This window comes from Somniosus microcephalus, chromosome 33, assembly GCF_052327205.1.
Source record: "Somniosus microcephalus isolate GS21.2 chromosome 33, FLI_Smic_1.0, whole genome shotgun sequence".
Classification (NCBI taxonomy): domain Eukaryota; kingdom Metazoa; phylum Chordata; class Chondrichthyes; order Squaliformes; family Somniosidae; genus Somniosus; species Somniosus microcephalus.
The window spans coordinates 39799770-39824680 of NC_141019.1; the positions used below are offsets into that span (position 1 = coordinate 39799770).

Sequence of the window (24911 nt, forward strand, 5' to 3'; positions counted from 1 at the left end):
GTTCAGATCATCAGCCTTCCTGTTTTTGCCACCAAAGTGGATAACCTCGCATTTATCCACATTATACTGCATCTGCCCAATCGCCCAACCTGTCCAAATCATACTGGAGTTTGTCTGCATCCTCCTCACAGCACACACGCCCACCCAGCTTTGTGTTGTCTGCAAACTTGGAGATATTGCATCTAGTTCCCTCGTCTAGATCATTAATATATATCCCTCTAGATATAAAGGGATGGGTGTAATCTCTCTGCCTCTCTGATTTTTTTAAGGGGACAATCTGTTCCAGAAGTGGCTGGTTCTGGCCAATCTCTTGACCTGCTCCCGGAGACTCGTGTCCCTGCTCAGCACCATCGGCAGCGCGCAAGAGGCCAAGATGTTCTGTCTCGAGACTCTCCGACTGACCGCCAAGCTGCACTGTGTCCGACCGTAAGCTGCTCTTAAACTTTGGCTTCACAAACGCCCTCGGGGGGGGGGGGGGGGCGGGCTCACGCGCATGTGTCCTCCTGATCTAACCGACTCTCTCTCTCTCTCCTCAATTTCAACTTGTGTCCAGTACTGACCCCTGTTGCTGCAGGGAGCATTTTTGCATCGTGAACCCAACTCCGTATAAGACCTCGCTGCCGCTCCACGTGTGCGTAACGCAATGGCGGTGCTGCCCCTCGGTCTCCAGGGTGGGTTTAGTGTGATCCTGACTGTCACCAGAACGGCCCCTGGTGTCCCAGGGGAGGGGGGCTGCCCCCCCCCCCCCCCCCCCCCGACTGAAAGTGCCCTCTGTCTGGGCCCAGTCTGCTTGCCTTGACACTGTTGAGGTGCTTGAACAGAATAGAATGAACTTGCATTTCTATAGCCCCTTTCGCACCCTCTGTCCCAAAGCGCCTGACCGCCAATGAGTTGCTTCCGAAGTGCCGGCAGATGCAGCGACCAGTTTGCGCACAGCAAGAGCCCACAAACAGCACTTGGGATGAATGACCAGTTGATCTGCTTGCGGTGTGGGCTGCAGGAGCAACGCTGGCCCCGGGAAGCCAGGAGGACTCCCAGTAATGTCCGCGGGAATCTTTAAGGTCCACCCACACAGAATTATCTGAAAGACGGCCCCTGCCTGGTACTGCGCTGGGGGTGTCTGCCTTGACCATCCTGGGACGGGGCTCGCACCCAGGGCCGTCTGATTCAGAGCGGGGAGCGCGACTCGCTCGGATCAGTGTTTCTCGGCGGCGCCGAGTACTCATTACCGTGAGCTTGCAGTGTCGGCCTCCCGCTCATTCACCCCTGCTCCCGTCTTTTTTAGGTGTGCGGAGTTTCTGGTTGCCAATGCCGAGCTGGAGCTGCAGAGGGGTGATCCTGGAGCCTGTAGTCTGGATCTGCAGCAGGTGCTGCTGCTCCTGGAGTCCTGCGCAGGTCAGTCCTGGGGCCGGAACTGTGGTTATTCTGGGGAGGGGACAGGACGGGATGGAATCCATCACCTTTTGAAGCGCATGTAAAGGAACCAGTGAGTGAGGGGGTGGGGAGACTTCCAGTGATGGGCAGTCCATCAGAGGGTGGGGAAGACCCCTGTCCAAGCTCGCGGGTGTCTGAGGACAGTCGGTGTCTGAAACCCCCACCATCAACATCCTGGGGGTCACCATTGACCAGAAACTTAACTGGACCAGCCACATAAATACTGTGGCAACAAGAGCAGGTCAGAGGCTGGGTATTCTGCAGCGAGTGTCTCACCTCCTGACTCCCCAAAGCCTTTCCACCATCTACAAGGCACAAGTCCGGAGTGTGATGGAATACTCTCCACTTGCCTGGATGAGTGCAGCTCCAACAACACTCGAGAAGCTCGACACCATCCAGGACAAAGCAGCCCGCTTGAGTGTCACCCCATCCACCACCTTATACATTCACTCCCTCCACCACCGGCGTACCGTGGCTGCAGTGTGCACCATCTACAAGATGCACTGCAGCAACTCGCCAAGGCTTCTTCGGCAGCACCTCCCAAACCTGTGACCTCTTCCACCTAGAAGGACAAGGGCAGCAGGTGCATGGGAACACCATCACCTCCAAGTTGCCCTCCGAGTCACACACACCATCCCGACTTGGAAATATATCGGCCGTTCCGTCATCGTCGCTGGGTCAGAATCCTGGAACTCCCTCCCTAACAGCACTGTGGGAGCACCTTCACCACACGGACTGCAGCGGTTCAAGAAGGCGGCTCACCACCACCTTCTCGAGGGGTAATTAGGGATGGGCAATAAATGCTGGCCTTGCCAGTGACACCCACATCCCATGAACGAATGTTTAAAACAAACAGGAGGTGGGGGGTTGGAGGGAGGGTTGAAGCAGAATGACTTCTAATGAAATGTTCCCCCCTCCATTGCAGATTTTGGCTCCGGGATCGCGGCGAAAGGTGGCGGCAGAATCCAGCCACGGAAAGGCCGGGCAGCGCAGCGGAGCCGGGAGGACAGCGGGCAGGGGGAGGAGCCCCCCGACTTCCTCCGTGCGCGGCCCATGTCATGCGTCGACGCAGTGAGTGGCGGGTGCCAGTGGGCCCAGGCTGCGTCCCCCGTCCTGAAACCAAGGCCCAGGAGGCACCCGGTGCTCCTGTCCCACCCCGCGGGCTGCCCCTGCCCCGTCTGTTCCGACCTGCCCCTGTCCGCTGCCTGCCTGAGGTGGGCGCTGGTCCACAGCCAGCTGGAGGGGGCGGCCGGGGGGCTGGGGGAGAGCAGGCGGCTGCTCGGGGCCGTGCGGGAGCGGGGGCGGGCGCAGGCAGGGCGGTTTGACGACTCGCTGCGGAGTCTGGCCCTTGGGGCACTGAAGGAGGTGGGCGGGGAGGGCAGGCCGCAGGCCGGGGAGAGCGGGCCCCAGGCCATGGCGGGGCTGCTGAGCGGCATCGTAGCCCAGACCTACTCCCGGTCGGCCTCGCTGAGCCTGGGCTCGGAGCCCCCAGACAAGACCTGGCAGCTGCTGGAGGCGGGCTTGGAGTGGTTCAGCTCTCGGACACCCGGCCTACAGGACCTGGAGCACACTCGGGCCGCCCTGCTCCTGACCAGGGCCGCAGCCATGATTGGCCGGCTGGCGGCCGGACGGCACTGCGGGGCGGTAGACGTCTTCTGCTCCGTCTGGGGCTGGCACTCGGGGCAGGCCAAGTGCATGGAGGGCAGCGGGCCAAGGGTCAAGGGGCCGCCCTCGTCCTCTCGCCGAGCGGCCGGCTGCTCACCAGGCGCGGACCAGAAGCAGGGGGTCCCCGTGGACCAGGACCAGAAGCAGGGGTTCCCCGCAGAGAAGGCTGGAGCGGTGCTGCCCGTTCACACCCCGGCCCGGACTCGAGCCCGGGCTCAACCCCGCGCGCTCTCCAAGGCGCAGAGAGCCAAGGGTCTGTTCAAGGTCCTGGAGGAGGAGCCCACCCCAGCCTGGACCGAACGGGCCCTGCCGGAGGTCCGGGTCACCGCCCGGGTCCGCTCCCGCCTGAAGAAGCAGTTCGACGACAGTGACGTGGAGGGGGAGCCGGAGCCAGCGGTCGCGCCCGGGAGACGGCGGGGGCCGGCGGCCCGCGAGGGAGGTGGCGCCGCGCGGCAGGCAACGGCGAAACCCCGGAGACAGACCCGCTCGGCGGCCCAGGGACTCGCGGCGCAGAGCGAGCGGCCGGAGGCGGCGGGGAGAGGTGCTAAACACCAGGCCCGGGCCAGGAGGCGTGGGGCGAGGACGACGGAGGCAGACACGGGCACCGAGCGTTTCTGTACCTCTGATGTGGAGCAAGAGGAGCCGGGATCGCTGGGTGAGTGAGACCAGAGACCGAGAGTTCCCAATAATCCAGAGTGGGTTAATGTATTGCTGGGGGGGAGTGAGACCAGGGACTGTGTTCCCAATAATCCAGAGTGGGTTCATGTATTGCTGGGGGGGAGTGAGACCAGGGACTGTGTTCCCAATAATCCAGAGTGGGTTAATGTATCGCTGGGGGAGTGAGACCAGGGACTGTGTTCCCAATAATCCAGAGTGGGTTAATGTATCGCTGGCGGAGTGAGACCAGGGACTGTGTTCCCAATAATCCAGAGTGGGTTGATGGATCACTCGCCGAGCCCTCTGCATGTGCTGTTAAAACGTTACCAGGCTGGGCTCCACCCTTGTGGGCCAGCTGGTTCAGGCAGGAAGTGGCTGAGCCACACCAATCCAGTACAGCCCAGCTTCTTGCCCTGATCTCTGGGGTTGTGTAGGGGAAGCAATTGCCCCAACGCGCCCCCCCCCCCCCCCCCTTTTCCAGGTTGGGTCGGGGTAAATCATCCAAGGTTCCTGCTGCTGATCAGTGCCCCCCACCCACCCCTCCCCTGTACACAGACGTCTGTGATGCCTTCCTCCGTGGAATACCCTATTCTGTCTTGGCTTGTTCATTGTGGGGGGGCGGGGGGAGCCCAACCCCAGCAAGGGCAGGCACGTTGGGAGCGGAGGCGAAGAGGTGCCTGTCTGCACTGGTCTTTCCTGATTTCTTTTCACACTTTTTTACCCTTAACCTGTCAGGCTCCGGCTCAGCGACGAGAGACGCGCCCGAGGTTCTGAGACGCTGCGATTCGTCACTTCACCCCGAAACTGCGATGCCCCCCGTCGAGAGGACAGGGAATCGTCCTCACTGCGCACTGCAGCACAAGCCCACCCTGCTGACGTCCTGCACAGGTTGGTATCCGAGTCACCCACTGGGGGAAGGGGGTGGAGGCCCTCTGTGGGTAGAGGGGGGCCTCTCTGTACCTGAGGGGAGGAGGGCCCTTGCGGCCAGTGTGATTGAAGGGGCGAGGGGGTTTCTCGCTATAGATGAAGTGTGTGGATTTTCATCTCTCTCTCTCTCTCTCCCTCTCTCCCTTTCTCCCCCTCTCTCCTCTCCAGGAGTTGCTGCCCTGGATGCTGTGTACAGCTGTTTGTCCGAGGCCGCCTGTTCCGTCAGCCACTGCCCACCCAGCGCCTTGTACTCTCGGGCCTGCCGCCTAATGGCCCTGTGCCTCGGCTGTCGCGATCCCTACACCACGGCGTACCTCCTGAGCGAGTCGGTGGCCATCACAACGCGGCACCAGATGATCAACAGCCTTCACAGAAAGTCCCAGTAAGATTCCTGCTCGCCCCATGTCTTAACCGTCACGTCCCTACTCCAGAGACTGGAGCGCAAAATCCAGGCCGACGCGCCCGGCGCAGTGCTGAGGGCGCGCTGCCCTGTCAGAGGGGCGGTACTGAGGGAGCGCCGCACTGTCGGAGGGGCGGTACTGAGTATCGGAGGGGCAGTGCTGAGGGAGCACCGCACTGTCGGAGGGGCGGTACTGAGTATCGGAGGGGCAGTGCTGAGGGAGCACCACCGTCAGAGGAGCAGTGCTGAGGGGGCGCCGTCCTGTCTGAGGGGCAGTACTGGGGGAGGGGCGGTACTGGGGGAGTATCGGAGGGGCGGTACTAAGGGAGCGCCGCCCTGTCGGAGGGGCGGTACTGAGGGAGCGCCGCACTGATTTGGTTGGGAGGCTTTATCGTGTGCCCCTCTCCCTTGGGATGTGATATGAGGGGGTGACTGTGTATAGGAAATGGGTCCAGGGAGGGGTGGGGAAAGACGCTGGTGATGGGACCGGGTTGCATTGCGCTAAGCGCGGTCAAAAGGGAACCACCTGGCCCTGTCTACTAGCCTGTGTCTGCTTTATTTCCTGCAGGAAGAATAAGAAGGCACAGGGCCTGGACGTGACGGAGAGGCTGCAAGAACTGACCCTGTGCGACGACACCGACACCCAGTCCCAGTACCTCGCCGACCTGGACTCGCTGTTTGAGTTCAGCGTCACAGAGCCTGCACGGTGGCCCCAGGACAACAGCGACACCTTCAAGAAACAGCTGCAGCAGATCCCAGACGGTAGGAGCTAGCACCCGTGTACCAGAGAGTGTTAACTGCCCTCTGCTGCCCCTGTGTTGGGGGCTGGGACTGTTCGTTAACTGTCCCTGTGTGTAGAGTTGGAATAAACTGGTCTTTTTCCCCACGTGGCAGGCAGTGACTAGTGGGGTACCGCAGGGATCGGTGCTAGGACCCCAGCTATTCACAATATATATTAATGATCTAGACAAGGGAACTAGATGTAATATCTCCAAGTTTGCAGACGACACAAAGCTGGGTGGGCGTGTGTGCTGTGAGGAGGATGCCGAGAAACTCCAGTACGATTTGGACAGGTTGGGTGATTGGGCAGATGCATGGCAGATGCAGTATAATGTGGATAAATGCGAGGTTATCCACTTTGGTGGCAAAAACAGGAAGGCAGATTATTCTCTGAACGTCAATAGATTGGGAGAAGGTAAAGTGCAACAAGACCTGGGTGTCCTTGTGCACCAGTCGCTGAAGGTAAGCATGCAGGTGCAGCAGGCGGGTAAGAAGGCAAATGGTATGTTGTCCTAGCGAGAGGATTCGAGTACAGGAACAAGGATGTCTTGCTGCAGTTGTACAGGGCCTTGGTGAGACCACACCTTGAGTCTTGTGTGCAGTTTTGGTCGCCTTATTTGAGGAAGGATGTTCTTGCCATGGAGGGAGTGCAGCGAAGATTCACCAGACTGATACCTGGGATGGCAGGAATGACGTATGAGGAGAGATTGTGTCGATTGGGCTTATACTCACTGGAGTTTAGAAGAATGAGAGGGGATCTCATTGAAACGTATAAAATTCTGACAGGACTAGACAGACTAGATGTAGGAAGGATGTTTCGGATGGGCGGGGGAGTCCAGAACCAGGGGTCACAGTCTAAGGATAAGGGGTAAGGCATTTAGGGCAGAGATGAGGAGGAATTTCTTCACCCAGAGAGTGGTGAACCTGTGGAATTCTCTACCACACAAGGCAGTTGAGGCCAATTCATTTAAATATATTCAAGAAGGAGTTAGATATATTTCTTAAGGCTAAAGGGATCAAGAGGTTTGGGGAGAAAGCAGGGACTGGGTACTGAATTTGGATGATCAGCCATGATCTGATTGAATGGCGGAGCAGGCTCGAGGGGCCGAATGGCCTCCTCCTGCTCCTATCTTCTATGTTTCTGGGTCTCTGCTGTTCATTAATTATCTTTCCCGGTGTTGTCCTGTGTAGGTGTGGTGGTCTGCCTGTTGACTCTGGCGAGTGTCACCCCGAGAGATACTGGAGACCTGCTGCTACTGTCTCGGTTGGAGAAGGGGAGAATTCCGTTGACCGTACAGATACCTGTGGAACAGGGCTCGGTGAGTGGGTTCTAGCCGGGGGCGGGGGGGATGTTTTCTGCACCCTGTAGTGCACAAGTGGTTGGTTTATTAACCCATAATCCCAGGAGCTACAATACCCTGCACTGTCTGACCTTGTGACTAAGTGTTTCTGACTCAGGGTTGTGGGTTCGAGCCCCGCTCCAGGACTGGAGCGGGATAATTCCGGCCGACACTCCCAGTGCCGAGAGCGCCGCACTGTCGGAGATGTTGTCTTTCGGATGAGATGTTAAACCGAGTCCCCGTCTGCCAGCTCGAGTGGATGTAAAAGATCACAGTCACTATTTTGAAGAAGAGAAGGGGAGTTCTCCCTGGTATCCTGGGGCCAATATTTATTCCTCAGCCAACGTCACCAGACAGATTGTCTGCTCATTATCACACTGCTGTTTTTGGGATCTTGCTCTGTGCAAATTGACTGCTGCGTTTCCTACATTATAAAGCTAGGTGGGAAAGTAAGCTGTAAGGGGGACAGTTATTCCTGCAATCAGCTGGCAAGTGTTTAACACGGGGCCCTCGGGGCGGGAGCGGGGTTGGCTCTGAGTTCCACGTCTCCATCTCTGCCTCAGACCCTGCGTCGGGTGAGGGGAGGGGCCCTGTGAGGAGGACACACAGTGCCTGTAAAGGGAGATGGACAGGTTAAGTGAGTGGGCAAGGTGGTGGCAAGTGGTGTATAATGTAGGGAAATGTGAGGTTCTTCGCTTTGGTAGCAAGAATAGAAAAGCAGAATATTTTTTTAAATGGTAAACTTTTTAAATGTTGGTGTTCGGAGAGATTTGGGTGTCCTTGTGCAAGAAACACAGAAAGCTAGCATGCAGGTACAGCAAGCAATTAGGAAGGCAAATGGTAGGCTGGCCTTTATTGCAAGGGGGTTGGAGTATAAGAGTGAGGAAGTCTTGCTACAATTGTACAGGGCCTTGGTGAGACCACACCTGGAGCACTGTGCACAGTTCTGGTCTCCTTATCTAAGGAAGGATATACAGGGAAGTCTTGCTGCAGTTATACAGGGTATTGGTGAGGCCACACCTGGAATACTGCGTGCAGTTTTGGTTTCCGTATTTAAGAAAAGATATACTTGCTCTCGAGGCGGTTCAGAGAAGGCTCACTCGGTTGATTCCAGAGATGAGGGGGTTGACATATGAGGAAAGGTTGAGTCGGTTGGGGCTCTACTCATTGGAGTTCAGAAGAATGAGAGGCGATCTTATCGAAACATATAAGATTGTGAGGGGGCTTGATCGGGTGGATGCGGTGAGGATGTTTCCACTGATGGGTGAGACTAGAACTAGGGGGCATAATCTAAGAATAAGGGGCTGCCCTTTCAAAACTGAGATGAGGAGAAACTTCTTCACTCAGAGGGTAGTAAATCTATGGAATTTGCTCCCCCAGAGAGCTGCGGAAGCTGCGACATTAAATAGATTTAAAACAGAGATAGACAGTTTCCTAGCTGATAAGGGAATTAGGGGTTACGGGGAGAGGGCAGGGAAGTGGACGTGAGTCTAGATTCGGATCAGCCATGATCCTATTGAATGGCGGAGCAGGCCCGAGGGGCTGTATGACCTACTCCTGGGCTGTCATCCTACTGATCTCTACAAATAAACTCTAAAGCCTGCACATCTGCCAATGCACTTTATTATGTTTATGTTAATGTTAATGTATTACAAGCCAAATGAATGTTGAATGTTTAAATGTCTTAATCAAAATGTACACTCTCGGGAGCCGCAAGCCTACATTTCGTTGTACTGCACTTGTGCACTAACAGACAATAAAGTTGATTATTATTATTATTATTATTATATTAATTCTTATGTTAAGTTCTTACGCCTTGGAGGCGGTGCAACGAAGGTTCACTATATTGATTCCTGGGATGAGGGGCTGTCCTATGAGGAGATTGTGTAGAATGGGCCGATACTCGCGAGTTTAGAAGAATGAGAGGTGATCTCATTGAAACATACAAGATTCGGAGGGGGATCGACAGGGTAGAAGCTGTTTCCCCCTGGCTGGAGAGTCTAGAACCAGGGGTCACAGTCTCGGGATAAGGGATCGGCCATTTAGGACTGAGATGAGGAGACATTTCTTCACTCAGAGGGTGGTGAATCTTTGGAATTCTCTGCCCCAGAGGGCTGTGGAGGCTCAGTCGTTGAGTATATTCAAGGTGGAGATCGATAGATTCTTGGGCAAAGTGGAGTGGAGGTAGAGGATCAGCCATGATCTTACTGAATGGCGGAGCAGGCGCGAAGGACCTTTAACTAGGAGCAGGAATAGGCCATGTTGTTGTTACAACCGTGACTACACTTCAGAAAGTGCTTCCTTGGCTGGGACGTCCTGAGGTTGTGACCGGCGCTGCAGTAATGCCCCTTTATTTGTCAGGTGAGCTCAGTGACGTTCCCACTTTGTTCCAGGTCTCGGTGAGCTCGCTGCTGGCAGAGTTCGATGCGATTCTCAAAGAGCAGAAAGAAATCAGCAACGTGACCGAGCTGAAAGCCTGGTGGGACGGGCGCACGGCACTGGACCAGCGCATGAAGGTACGTGGTTGGGGGGGGGTTATCCCCGGCGGAGGACGAGGGGGGTGTGTCGGTGGTGGGGTATCGCTGGGTGGCCTACGGCAGTGATTCCAGTCATCGTGTGTGTGTGTGCCTCATTGCTCTGGCCTTGTTTTCTCCACAGCTATTGGTGGAATCGCTGGAGACCGGTATCCTGGGCTGCTGGAGGGGGCTACTCCTGCCCGGCTCCCAGGAACCCCAGCTGGAATTGGAGGCTGCCTCTCTCGGTAGATTCCTGGTGGAGAACGACTACAAGAATGTGGAGGAGGAGCTGCTCCAGGTACGGATCCGGGGTCCAAACCAACAGGGAGCCGCTCGCTCTGACATTGCTGTCTTTCCCCCTCCACGGGCGGGAGGAGTGGGGGCCGGCGGGGGGGTGGGGGGGCTCGGACTGTGGGTTGCGGCTCACCCCTGATTGTTGGTGGGTTTTTATTTTCAGGCTGCGCTGGGTGCCTCCCATCTCCTGACTCGGCAGGATATCCAGTCTCTCGCAGAAGGGCTGTGCGGGGGCAGTGCCGGCGAGGTGAGACTGCGGCTGGAGAGAACTGTGGACCGGCTCAAGACTCTGACTGGCCAGTCCTCCGGTCAGTCCTCCCAGCTGGTTCTGATACTGGATAAGGTAATTAAAAAAATTTTTAAAAGCCTGAGTGGGCAGTGGCTGGGTGCTTCGATAAGATCCCGCATAAGAGACTAGTGTTCAAAGTTAAAGCACATGGGTTACAGGTCTGTCACTGTATAACACTGGGGTACAGTACTGGTGGGTACAGGTCTCTGTATAACACGGGTACAGTACTGGTGGGTACAGGTCTCTGTATAACACGGGTACAGTACTGGTGGGTACAGGTCTCTGTATAACATGGGTACAGTACTGGTGGGTACAGGTCTCTGTATAACATGGGTACAGTACTGGTGGGTACAGGTCTCTGTATAACATGGGTACAGTACTGGTGGGTACAAGTCTGTCACTGTATAACGGGCACAGTACTGGTGGGTACAGGTCTGTCACTAACACTGGGGTACAGTACTGGTGAATAAAGGTCTGTCGCTGTAGCATGTAAAGTTAAAGCATATGGGGCAAGGTACTGACTTGGATAGAGAACTGGTTGGCAGACGAGAAGCAAAGAGTTGGAATAAACGGGTCTTTTTCCGAGTGGAAGGCGGTGACTAGTGGGGTACCGCAGGGATCCGTGCTAGGACCCCAGCTATTCACAATATATATTTAATGATCTAGACGAGGGAACTAGATGTAATCTCTCCAACTTTGCAGATGGCACAAATCTGGGTGGGCGTGTGTGCTGTGAGGAGGATGCAGAGAAACCAGTATGATTTGGATAGGTTGGGCGATATGGCAGATGCAGTATAATGTGGATAAATGCGAGGTTATCCACTTTGGTGGCAAAAACAGGAAGGCAGATTATTATCTGAACGGCAATAGATTGGGAGAAGGGGAAGTGCAACGAGACCTAGGTGTCCTTGTGCACCAGTCGCTGAAGGTAAGCATGCAGGTGCAGCAGGCGGTTAAGAAGGCAAATGGTATGTTGGCCTTCGTAGCGAGGATTCGAGTACAGGAACAAGGATGCCTTGCTGCAGTTGTACAGGGCCTTGGTGAGACCACACCTTGAGTATTGTGTGCAGTTTTGGTCGCCTTATCTGAGGAAGGATGTTCTTGCCATGGAGGGAGTGCAGCGAAGATTCACCAGACTGATACCTGGGATGGCAGGAATGACGTATGAGGAGAGATTGCGTCAATTGGGCTTATACTTGCTGGAGTTTAGAAGAATGAGAGGGGATCTCATTGAAATTTATAAAATTCTAACCGGACTAGATGCAGGAAGGATGTTCCCGATGGCGGGGGAGTCCAGAACCAGGGGTCACAGTCTAAGGATAAGGGGTAAGGCATTTAGGACAGAGATGAGGAGGAATTTCTTCACCCAGAGAGTGGTGAACCTGTGGAATTCTCTACCACAGAAGGCGGTGGAGGCCAGTTCATTAAATATATTCAAGAAGGAGTTAGATATATTTCTTACGGCTAAAGGGATCAAGGGATATGGTGAGAAGGCAGGGACAGGGTACTGAATTTGGATGATCAGCCATGATCGCATTGAATGGCGGAGCAGGCTCGAGGGGTCGAATGGTCTACTCCTGCTCCTATCTTCTATGTTTCTATGTAACCGCTGTGTTGATGGGTGGGTTACTCCCCTGGAGTCTGGTGTGGTGCAGGGAGGGGGTCAATCGGCCCCGGATTCTGCTCCTGATCTCTCTCTCTCTCCCCCTCCCCCCCCTGGGTGTGGGGAGATGGGGCTCTGCTATGACTCGCTCTGTGGACCACTTGCAATGCTCCCACAAAGACTGGGCACCTTGACGAGGTACCGCATGGCAGTCGGTGTCTGTGCGGGAGAGGAGGGAGGATGGGTGTCTGCCGTACGCCCGTGTGTGTTCAGTGATGCGTGTTCTGCATATTTAAGGGGAAAGCTCGATAAACACATGTGGGGAGCAAGGAGTAGAAGGATATGCTGGGAGGGGGGCTCGTGCGCAGCATTAAGATCCGCACCACGCACTCTGGCCAAGTGGGTGGTTTCTGTGCTGTACATTCTGTGTAATATCAAACCCCCTGTGTTCCCAGAGAACAGGACTAGACTCTTACAGAAGGGGCTGGGGGTGGAACTGCAGCAGTGAATGAATCACCTACTCCAGCGAGCGTGATTAATCCTCCCCAGGGGGGTGGGACGGAGTGGGTGAAGTTTAATCGGCTGCTGTTTGTGTTGCCGGGGGGGGGGCGGGGAGAGAGACTGCACCGGCAGCATTTCCGCTGGTAGTCTCTGCCCCCCCCCCCCTGAGGGCTCTGGATTAACCTGTTGTGTATTTGCAGCATCTGCAGCGACTTCCCTGGGAGAGCATGCCCGCGCTGCGAGCTTGCCGCGTCTCGCGATTACCATCGTTCCGCTTCCTCCTCGGCTACACGGTGACCAGAAAGGTAAGGGATGGGGGGTGGTTTCTGGGCTGTCTCGTGCCGAAGTGGGGGGGCCCACCTTGGAACCACCTCTCTCGCTGCTAAAGATCCTTCCTGGGGTTGTTTTCCTCCGAGCAGAGAAGGCTGAGGGGGGACCTGATTGAGGTGTACAAAATTATGCGGGGCATAGATAGGGTAGATAGATGGGAACTTTTCCCCTTAGTAGAGGGGTCAATAACCAGGGGGCATAGTTTGAAGGTAAGGGGCAGGAGGTTTAGAGGGGATTTGAGGAAAAACTATTTCACCCAGAGGGTGGTTGGAATCTGGAACTCACTGCCTGAAAGGGTGGTAGAGGCAGGAACCCTCACAACATTCAAGAAGCATTTAGATGAGCACTTGAAACGCCATAGCATACAAGGCTCGGGACCAAGTGCTGTAAAATGGGATTAGATTGGACAGGGCTTGATGGCCGGCGCGGACACGATGGGCCGAAGGGCCTCTTTCTGTGCTGTATGACTCTATGGACTGTCTTCATCGAACACTTAACTCTACTTCCCCCACCCCCGGGTTTTAACTCCCGAAAGTCCAAAGGCGGAAGTCACACCCCCATCCACATCAATGGGGCGGAGGTGGAAAGGGTGGACAGCTTTAAGTTCCTCGGAGTCCACATCACGGAAGACCTCTCCTGGTCCCTCAACACCTCCTCTCTGGTGAAGAAGGCCCAGCAGCGCCTATATTTCCTAAGGAGGCTGAAGGGATGTAACCTGTCACCCCTGATCCTCTCTAACTTTTACCGCTGCACTATAGAGAGCATCCTGACAAACTGTATCACGGTATGGTATGGCAGCTGTAGCTCCCATGACCGGAAAGCCCTGCAGCGGGTAGTCAAAACTGCCCAACGCATTACCGGCTACCGACCATAGAGCACATATACCAGAAACGCTGCCTACGGAGGGCACGGTCCATCATCAAAGACCCTACCCACCCCCAGCCACAGTCTGTTCGCCCTCCTGCCATCTGGAAGACGCTACAGATGCATTCGCACCCGTACGACCAGATTTAGGAACAGCTTCTTTCCCAGGGCTGTCATCCTACTGAACTCCACAAATAAACACTAAAGCCTGCACATCTGCCAATGCACTTTATTATGGTCATATTTATGCTAATACACTGCAAGCCAAATGTATAAATGTATGTTGAATGTTTAAGTGTCCTAATCCAAATTGTACACTCTCGGGAGCCGCAAGCCTACATTTCGTTGTAGTGCACTAACAATGACAATAAAAGTTGATTTGATTTGATTAAAGCCCACTTCTAAGAACATAAACAGGAGCAGGAATCGGCCCCTCGAGCCTGCTCCGCCATTCAATAAGATCATGGCTGATCCAATCTTGTCCTCAACACCACTTTCCCGCTCTCCCCCCATACCCCTTGACTTCCTCGTAGTTCTAATGTCTGTCTATCTCCGCCTTGAATACATTCAGTGACTCCGCCTCCACTGCACTCCGGGGTGGAGAATTCCAAAGATTCACGACCCTCAGAGAAGAAATTCCTCCTCATCTCAGTCTTAAATGGACGACCCCTTATTCTGAGACTGTGCACCCTAGTTCTAGATTCCCCCACGAGGGGAAACATCCTCTCAGCATCTACCCTGTCAAGCCCCCTCAGAATCTTATGTTTCAATAAGATCCCCTCTCATTCTTCTAAACTCCAATGAGTATAGGCCCAACCTTCCATCATAAGACAATCCCTTCATCCCAGGAATCAACCTAGTGAACCTTCTCTGCTCTGCCTCTAATGCAAGTATATCCTTCCTTAAATATGGAGACCAGAACTGTACGCAGTGCTCCGGGTGCGGTCTCACCAGCGCCCTGTAAAGTTGCATTCTGTCCGAGGCCCCCTCCTGCTCCCTATCTGGCACAGCTCTCCCTCTCCCACTCTCTCGCTCTATCTAGCACAGCTCTCCCTCTCCCACTCTCTTGCTCTATCTGGCACAGCTCTCCCTCTCTCGTGCTCTCGCTCTATCTTGCTCTGTCGTGCTTTCTCATGCAGTGATGCCTGTCTTGTGAACCGGGTACAAGGCAAAGTGCGCCTGTTGGGCAGTCTTTCTCATCTCGAGCCTTCATCCTCTCGCGTGCTCGCTGCTGCTCTGAACATCCACGCCCCCCCCTTTCCCTCCTCTGGATATTCCCCATAAGCAGTGAGTCTGGATACGCTCTGCTGTTTGGGTGCGTCCCCTGCTATCTGTAACCGCAGGTGTTTTTTCTTTCTCTCGCAGCACCAGCTGAAGTCGGTACTGACGGAAGGGGTGAATCCCCAGAGTGTGTTCTACGTCTTAAACCCTCAGGGGAACCTCCCCAACACAGAGAAGACCTTCAAGGACTGGTTTCAGAGGTTTGTGTCCCACTGCTAAGTCTGGGGCTGCGAGTAACCGAGGGGCCGATCCCGGGAGATGCAGACGGTGTCCCAGATGTCTGCTGGGGGGGGGGGGCAGACTGCCCTGTCTGGGCTCTTAGTACCTGGCTGAGGGAGTGAAGGACAGCTGGTGCCCAGAGGAACCCGATACCCTGGTGTGGGGCAACATTCTCTCTCTCTGGGGAGGGGAGAAGTGAGGGAGCCTGAGTGCTGCATCCCACAGTCTCCACCTATTGGCTGCTCAGAGGGGCTGGGCAGGTTGTTAAACCCCCTCCCTGGGTGCTAAGGGAGGGGGGTCTGGGTTGTGTTGTCTGTACTCCCCATCTGACCTTGCTTTTGCACCTGCAGGAAGAGCGGATGGGATGGAGTGGTGGGACGCGGACCCAGTGAGGAGCAGCTGCGATCTGTGCTGTGTAATCGGGACCTCTATGTGTAAGTGACTCTTTAATATGCAATGGGCAGGAGTGATGTGGAGTATTTTAAACCAACACTCGAGACAAGGTTTATTACACCGGTGGGGAGATTGTCTGCTCTGTCTTTAGCCAGACTTTTCCCAATTGTTACAGCAAACACGACATTTTTATACATTCAAATAAGCACGGCAGCCTCATGCACAATTCATTCCTGCAACCTAATTGGATCTTGGCCCGCATGCACCTTCACGGATTGGGTTACATGTCCTAAGGTAAACAGGTGTAAGCTGCATACTCAATTATTAGCCCAAATTGCTGAACGCTGATTAAAAGATTGTGACCCAGATAATAAAAACCCTCGGGGTAGCTGAAGTGCTAATAAAAACCCTCAGGGTAGCTGAAGTGCTAGACATCATGTCTCCACTGAGTTGTTTTTAGTCTCAAAGGTCAGTTATCTTGACCACACCTTTATGGATGTGGTCTTTCATGTTGGCAACTGTCGCTCTCTCACCATTCTGTGAGCTGCCAGCGATGTTATTTAACTCTTTTTTTCCCCACTTCAGCAGAATATCGCCAGTGCGATACAGGACCTTGGTGAGACCACACCTGGAGTACTGTGTGCAGTTTTGTTCTCCTTACCCAAGAGAGGATATACTTGCCGCAGAGGGAGTGCAGCGAAGGTTCACCAGACCGATTCCTGGGATGGCAGGACTGCCGTATGAGGAGAGATTGCATAGAAACATAGAAGATAGGAGCAGGAGTCGGCCATTCGGCCCCTCGAGCCTGCTCCGCCATTCAATGCAGTCATGGCTGATCATCCAAATTCAGTACCCTGTCCCTGCCTTCTCCCAAAATCCCTTGATCCCTTTAGCCTTAAGAAATATATCTAACTCCTTCTTGAATATATTTAATGAATTGGCCTCAACTGCCCTCTGTGGTAGAGAATTCCACAGGTTCACCACTCTCTGGGTGAAGAAATTCCTCCTCATCTCAGTCCTAAATGGCTTACCCCTTATCCTTAGACTGTGACCCCTGGTTCTGGATTCCCCCGCCATCGGGAACATCCTTCCTGCATCTAGTCTGTCTAGTCCTGTTAGAATTTTATAAGTTTCAATCAGATCCCCTCTCATTCTTCTAAACTCCAGCGAGTATAAGCCTAACCGACCCAATCTCTCCTCATGCGTCATTCCTGCCATCCCAGGTATCAGTCTGGTGAATCTTCGCTGCACTCCCTCCATGGCAAGAACATCCTTCCTCAGATAAGGACATCCTTCCTCAGATCATATTGAATGGCGGGGCAGGTACGAATGGCCTACTCCTGCTCCTATTTTTCTATGATCGGAAAGAGTTGAACACTTGTGTGTTTGGGGACTGTTGTGATGGGGTGCTCTCTAACCTGGGCGGGGGTCTGAGTTGGGCTCTCTCGGTCTGTCTGTCTCTCCGCTCGCGCTCTGTCTAACCTGTCGGGCGGGCTCCTGTTGCAGGTACGCGGGTCACGGTGCCGGTGTGCGTTTTCTGGAGGGACAGGAGATTCAGAAGCTGAGTTGCCGAGCTGCCTCGCTGCTGGTCGGGTGCAGCAGTGCCACCCTCGCGCTCCGCGGGGACCTGGAGGGAGCCGGGATCGTCCTGAAGTACATGATGGCTGGCTGGTGAGTGACCGACTGAGCGAGGGGCCCCCCCCCCCCCCCCCCGGGACAGGGTGTGGACTGAGCGACACCCCCCGGGACAGTGTGTGGACTGAGCGAGGACCCCCCGGGACAGTGTGTGGACTGAGCGAGGACCCCCCGGGACAGTGTGTGGACTGAGCGACACCCCCCGGGACAGTGTGTGGACTGAGCGACACCCCCCGGGACAGTGTGTGGACTGAGCGAGGACCCCCCGGGACAGTGTGTGGACTGAGCGAGGACCCCCCGGGACAGTGTGTGGACTGAGCGAGGACCCCCCGGGACAGTGTGTGGACTGAGCGAGGACCCCCCGGGACAGTGTGTGGACTGAGCGAGGACCCCCCGGGACAGTGTGTGGACTGAGCGAGGACCCCCCGGGACAGTGTGTGGACTGAGCGACACCCCCCGGGACAGTGTGTGGACTGAGCGACACCCCCCGGGACAGTGTGTGGACTGAGCGAGGACCCCCCGGGACAGTGTGTGGACTGAGCGAGGACCCCCCGGGACAGTGTGTGGACTGAGCGACACCCCCCGGGACAGTGTGTGGACTGAGCGACACCCCCCGGGACAGTGTGTGGACTGAGCGAGGACCCCCCGGGACAGTGTGTGGACTGAGCGACACCCCCCGGGACAGTGTGTGGACTGAGCGAGGACCCCCCGGGACAGTGTGTGGACTGAGCGACACCCCCCGGGACAGTGTGTGGACTGAGCGAGGACCCCCCGGGACAGTGTGTGGACTGAGCGAGGACCCCCGGGACAGTGTGTGGACTGAGCGAGGACCCCCCGGGACAGTGTGTGGACTGAGCGAGGACCCCCCGGGACAGTGTGTGGACTGAGCGACACCCCCCCGGGACAGTGTGTGGACTGAGCGACACCCCCCCGGGACAGTGTGTGGACTGAGCGAGGACCCCCCGGGACAGTGTGTGGACTGAGCGACACCCCCCGGGACAGTGTGTGGACTGAGCGAGGACCCCCCGGGACAGTGTGTGGACTGAGCGAGGACCCCCCGGGACAGTGTGTGGACTGAGCGAGGACCCCCCGGGACAGTGTGTGGACTGAGCGAGGACCCCCCGGGACAGTGTGTGGACTGAGCGAGGACCCCCCGGGACAGTGTGTGGACTGAGCGAGCACCCCCCGGGACAGTGTGTGGACTGAGCGAGGACCCCCCGGGACAGTGTGTGGACTGAGCGACACCCCCCGGGACAGTGTGTGGACTGAGCGAGGACCCCCCGGGACAGTGTGTGGACTGAGCGACACCCCCCGGGACAGTGTGTGGACTGAGCGACACCCCCCGGGACAGTGTGTGGACTGAGCGACACCCCCCGGGACAGTGTGTGGACTGAGCGAGGACCCCCCGGGACAGTGTGTGGACTGAGCGAGGACCCCCCGGGACAGTGTGTGGACTGAGCGACACCCCCCGGGACAGTGTGTGGACTGAGCGACACCCCCCGGGACAGTGTGTGGACTGAGCGAGGACCCCCCGGGACAGTGTGTGGACTGAGCGAGGACCCCCCGGGACAGTGTGTGGACTGAGCGACACCCCCCGGGACAGTGTGTGGACTGAGCGAGGACCCCCCCGGGACAGTGTGTGGACTGAGCGAGGACCCCCCGGGACAGTGTGTGGACTGAGCGAGGACCCCCCGGGACAGTGTGTGGACTGAGCGACACCCCCCGGGACAGTGTGTGGACTGAGCGAGGACCCCCCGGGACAGTGTGTGGACTGAGCGAGGACCCCCCCCCCCTCCGGGACAGTGTGTGGACTGAGCGACACCCCCCGGGACAGTGTGTGGACTGAGCGAGGACCCCCCGGGACAGTGTGTGGACTGAGCGAGGAGCCCCGGGACAGTGTGTGGACTGAGCGAGGACCCCCCCGGGACAGTGTGTGGACTGAGCGACACCCCCCGGGACAGTGTGTGGACTGAGCGAGGACCCCCCGGGACAGTGTGTGGACTGAGCGAGGACCCCCCGGGACAGTGTGTGGACTGAGCGACACCCCCCGGGACAGTGTGTGGACTGAGCGAGGACCCCCCGGGACAGTGTGTGGACTGAGCGAGGACCCCCCGGGACAGTGTGTGGACTGAGCGAGGACCCCCCCGGGACAGTGTGTGGACTGAGCGACACCCCCCGGGACAGTGTGTGGACTGAGCGAGGACCCCCCGGGACAGTGTGTGGACTGAGCGACACCCCCCGGGACAGTGTGTGGACTGAGCGACACCCCCCGGGACAGTGTGTGGACTGAGCGAGGACCCCCCCGGGACAGTGTGTGGACTGAGCGACACCCCCCGGGACAGTGTGTGGACTGAGCGAGGACCCCCCGGGACAGTGTGTGGACTGAGCGAGGACCCCCCCCCCCCCCCTCCGGGACAGTGTGTGGACTGAGCGAGGACCCCGGGGGTGGGGGGGGGGGTGAACAGAGTCTGTACCCCCAAGTCTGGGGCTGGCGAGTGGCCCCTCGCCCTGGGGGCAGAGCCCAGTGTCTACTCTCGGAGTGCCCAATTTTATTGATTGGCAAAAGAACCAGAGGGGAAGAGGAGGAGAATTTGTTTTTCACGCAGCAAATTGTTGTGATCTGGAACACGCTGCCTGAATAAATATATTCAAGAAGGAGTTGGATATATTTCTTCAGGATCAAGGGATATGGGGATCGGGCAGGAAAGTTGAGTTCGATGATCAGCCATGATCTCATTGAATGGTGGAGCAGGCTCGAGGGGCCGAATGGCCTACTCCTGATTCTTGTGTTCTTTATGTCCTGAGCCTCGCACTCTTCTAACCGCTGCCCTTTCCTCCCTCAGCCCCCTCTTCCTGGGCAACCTGTGGGACGTGACCGACAAGGACATTGACCGCTACATGGAGCACCTGCTGCGGAGCTGGCTGCAGGCCGGTTCTGAAGCCTCCATCCTGGATTACATCTCCCGCGCTCGGCAGGCTCCCAAGTTAAAGTACCTGATCGGCGCATCTCCGGTGGTGTACGGGCTGAGCGTTGCGCTGCGGTAACTGCGCAAGTGGGAGGGCGGGGGGGGGGGGGAGAAAGACGGGCTGTGTCGAGGGAGAGGGGGGGTTTGGAGAGAGTAAACGCTGGATCTCGGTGTCGATCGGGCAGGCGAGAGTGTCGGGCCTTGAGCAGATGCGAGGAACTGGTCTCTTTAACTCGTGGTTTTAAATTTTTTCAGCTGTGATATTTGTAAACTGTAAATATTCTCTAATTAATAAAACATGTTTCTCAGGGTGAGTGTGTTGTGGTTTTTTTTTTTTAACTTGGATCTGTGCCAGTGACCAACTGCCCTTACCACTGGTTTCTGCAATTATACGGCGCCATTAACCGAGTAAAACGTTCCAAGGCGCGCTTCGCAGGAGTGTAAATTGGACAAAATTTTGACCGAGCCACGTGAGATATTGGGGGGGGAGAGAGAGAGAGAGAGGCGGAGAGGTTTAGGGAGGGAATTCCAGGGCTTGGGGCCCAGGCGGTTGAAGGCACGGCTGCCAGTGGTGGAGCGATGGAAGTCTGGGGGGATACTCAAGAGGCCAGAATTGGAGTGTAGGGATCTTGGGTGTAGGAGGCTGGAGGAGGTTACAGAGATAGGGAGGGTTGTAGGAGGCTGGAGGAGGTTACAGAGCTAGGGAGGGTTGTAGGGGCTGGAGGAGGTTACAGAGCTAGGGAGGGTTGTAGGGGCTGGAGGAGGTTACAGAGCTAGGGAGGGTTGTAGGGGCTGGAGGAGGTTACAGAGATAGGGAGGGTTGTAGGGGGCTGGAGGAGGTTACAGAGATAGGGAGGGTTGTAGGGGCTGGAGGAGGTTACAGAGATAGGGAGCGTTGTAGGGGGCTGGAGGAGGTTACAGAGATAGGGTTGTAGGGGCTGGAGGAGGTTACAGAGATAGGGAGGGTTGTAGGGGGCTGGAGGAGATTACAGAGATAGGGAGGGTTGTAGGGGCTGGAGGAGGTTACAGAGATAGGGAGGGTTGTAGGGGCTGGAGGAGGTTACAGAGAGAGAGGGAGGGTTGTAGGGGCTGGAGGAGGTTACAGAGATAGGGAGGGTTGCTGGGGGAGGTTACAGAGATAGGGAGTGTTGTCGGGGCTGGAGGAGGTTACAGAGATAGGGAGGGTTGCTGGGGGAGGTTAGAGATTGGGAGTGTTGTAGGGGGCTGGAGGAGGTTAGAGATAGGAAGGGGGCAAAAAGGAGGCCACGGTGACTTAAACAAGGAGGATGAGCATTTTAAAATAGAGACATTGCTTAACCGGGAGCCAATGTAGGTCAGCGAGCACAGGACGGGTGACAGGGACTCGGTGCGAGTTAGGACGCGGGCAGCAGAGTTCTGGAGGAGCTGAACTTTACGGAGGGTGGGAGGTGGCAGGCCAGCCAGGAGTGCGTTGGAATAGTTGAGTCGGGTGGTGACAAAACATAACACAAGAAATAGGAGCAGGAGGAGGCCGTTCACCCCCTCGAGCCTACTCTGCCTTTCAATAAGATCATGACTCCACTTTCCTGCACTGTCCCCATATCCCTCTATCAAATCCTTTAATCATTTTATACACCTCAATGAGATCACCCCTTATTTTTTTACACTCGAGCGAATACAAGCCCAGTCTGTGCAACCTGTCCTCGTGTTTTAGCTCCGGGGTATTATTCTGGTGAATATGCACTGATTGCCCTCCAAGGCCAAGATATCCTTCCTCGGGTGCGGCGCCCAGAATTGAACAGTGTCACTCCAGACAGTCTCTGACGAGAGCTTTATATAAACCGTAGCATAACATCCACCCACTTTGTACTCCAGCCCCCCTCGAACTAAAAGACAACATTCCATTAGCCTTTTAAAATTATTTGTCCACTGGCTTTTAGTGGTTTCTGTCCTTGGTCACCTGAAATCTCGCTGCTTGCCATTTAGATCCGTGTTTCTTGGGCCAAATCCTCACACTGAACTCAATCTGTCGATTGTCATTTTACAAATTTCTGCTCCCATCTGCACCATTTATAATATCGATTCTATGTCTATATTAATCCCGCATATTGACATCAATTCTATTATATCAACACTGACCCTAAAAATACTGGCACCGACACTGACCCGAAAAATACTGGCAGTGACACTGGCCCTATGAATACTGGCATTGACCCTATTATATCGACACTGACCCTATAAATACTGGCATTGACCCTATTATATAGACACTGACCCTATGAATACTGGCACCGACACTGGCCCTATGAATACTGGCATTGACCCTATTATATCGACACTGACCCTATAAATACTGGCATTGACCCTATTATATCGACACTGACCCTATGAATACTGGCACCGACACTGACCCTATAAATACTGGCATTGACCCTATTATATCGACACTGACCCTATAAATACTGGCACTGATCCTATGAATACTGGCACCGACACTGACCCTATAAATACTGGCATTGACCCTATTATATCGACGCTGACCCTATAAATACTGGCACTGATCCTATTATATCGACACTGACTCTATGAATACTGGCACCGACCCTATAAATAGTGGCATTGACCCTATTGTATCGACACTGACCCTATAAATACTGGCATTGACCCTATAAATATTGGCACCGACCCTATTCTATCGACACTGACCCTATAAATACTGGCACCGACCCTATTGTATCGACACTGACCCTATAAATAAATACTGGCATTGACCCTATTGTATCGACACTGACCCTATAAATACTGGCATTGACCCTATAAATATTGGCACCGACCCTATTCTATCGGCACCGACCCTATAAATACTGGCACCAACCCTATTGTATCGACACTGACCCTATAAATACTGGCATTGACCCTATTGTATCGACACTGACCCTATAAATAAATACTGGCACCAACCCTATTGTATCGACACTGACCCTATAAATACTGGCATTGACCCTATTGTATCGACACTGACCCTATAAATACTGGCATTGATCCTATTATATTGACACTGACCCTATAAATACTGGCACTGATCCTATTATATCGACACTGACCCTATAAATACTGGCACCGACCCTATTGTATCGACACTGACCCTATAAATACTGGCATTGACCCTATAAATATTGGCACCGACCCTATTATATTGACACTGACCCTATAAATATTGGCACCGACCCTATTATATCGACACTGACCCTATAAATATTGGCACCGACCCTATTATATCGACACTGACCCTATAAATACTGGCACTGATCCTATTATATCGACACTGACCCTTTAATACTGGCATTGACCCTATTGTATCGACACTGACCCGATAAATACTGGCACCGACCCTATTGTATCGACACTGACCCTATAAATACTGGCACCGACCCTATTGTATCGACACTGACCCAAAAATACTGGCACCGACATTAACCCTATAAATACTGGCATTGATCCTATTATATCGACACTGACCCTATAAATACTGGCACTGACCCTATTATATCGACACTGACCCTATAAATACTGGCATTGACCCTATTGTATCGACACTGACCCTATAAATACTGGCATTGACCCTATTGTATCGACACTGACCCTATAAATATTGGCACCGACCCTATAAATATTGACACTGACCCTATAAATACTGGCACCGACCCTATTATATCGACACTGACCCTATAAATACTGGCACTGACCCTATTATATCGACACTGACCCTATAAATACTGGCATTGACCCTATTGTATCGACACTGACCCTATAAATACTGGCATTGACCCTATTGTATCGACACTGACCCTATAAATACTGGCATTGACCCTATTATATCGACACTGACCCTATTGTATCGACACTGACCCTATAAATACTGGCATTGACCCTATTATATCGACACTGGCCCTATAAATACTGGCATTGACCCTATTATATCGACACTGACCCTATAAATACTGGCACCGACCCTATTATATCGACACTGGCCCTATAAATACTGGCACCGACCCTATTGTATCGACACTGACCCTATAAATACTGGCACCGACCCTATTGTATCGACACTGACCCTATAAATACTGGCACTGATCCTATTATATCGACACTGACCCTATAAATACTGGCACCGACCCTATTATATCGACACTGGCCCTATAAATACTGGCACTGATCCTATTATATCGACACTGACCCTTTAATACTGGCATTGACCCTATTGTATCGACACTGACCCTATAAATACTGGCATTGACCCTATTGTATCGACACTGACCCTATTATATCGACACTGACCCTATAAATATTGGCACCGACCCTATTATATTGACACTGACCCTATAAATACTGGCACCGACATTAACCCTATAAATACTGGCACTGATCCTATTATATCGACACTGACCCTATAAATACTGGCACCGACCCTATTATATTGACACTGACCCTATTATATCGACACTCACCCTATAAATACTGGCATTGATCCTATTATATAGACACTGACCCTATAAATACTGACACCGACCCTATTATATCGACACTGACCCTATAAATACTGACACCGACCCTATTATATCGACACTGACCCTATAAATATTGGCACCGACCCTATTATATTGACACTGACCCTATAAATACTGACACCGACCCTATTATATCGACACTGACCCTATAAATACTGGCACCGACCCTATTATATCGACACTGGCCCTATAAATACTGGCACCGACCCTATTGTATCGACACTGACCCTATAAATACTGGCACCGACCCTATTGTATCGACACTGACCC

General features: G+C 54.5%; 1 protein-coding gene across 1 annotated transcript in view; it reads left to right on the plus strand.

Annotated features, from left to right (window-relative positions):
* Positions 1 to 20405, plus strand: part of espl1 (extra spindle pole bodies like 1, separase) — a 79218-nt gene extending 58813 nt beyond the window's left edge. Inside the window, 15 exon segments of the mRNA XM_085972549.1 lie at positions 270 to 426; positions 1286 to 1395; positions 2360 to 3754; positions 4492 to 4644; positions 4852 to 5065; positions 5652 to 5845; positions 7055 to 7182; positions 9597 to 9719; positions 9862 to 10017; positions 10177 to 10356; positions 12607 to 12711; positions 14966 to 15081; positions 15451 to 15534; positions 17000 to 17164; positions 19972 to 20405. Coding sequence (XP_085828675.1) covers positions 270 to 426; positions 1286 to 1395; positions 2360 to 3754; positions 4492 to 4644; positions 4852 to 5065; positions 5652 to 5845; positions 7055 to 7182; positions 9597 to 9719; positions 9862 to 10017; positions 10177 to 10356; positions 12607 to 12711; positions 14966 to 15081; positions 15451 to 15534; positions 17000 to 17164; positions 19972 to 20173 — 3482 coding nt within the window. The 3' untranslated portion in view covers positions 20174 to 20405.
* The last annotated feature ends 4506 nt before the right edge of the window (positions 20406 to 24911 follow it).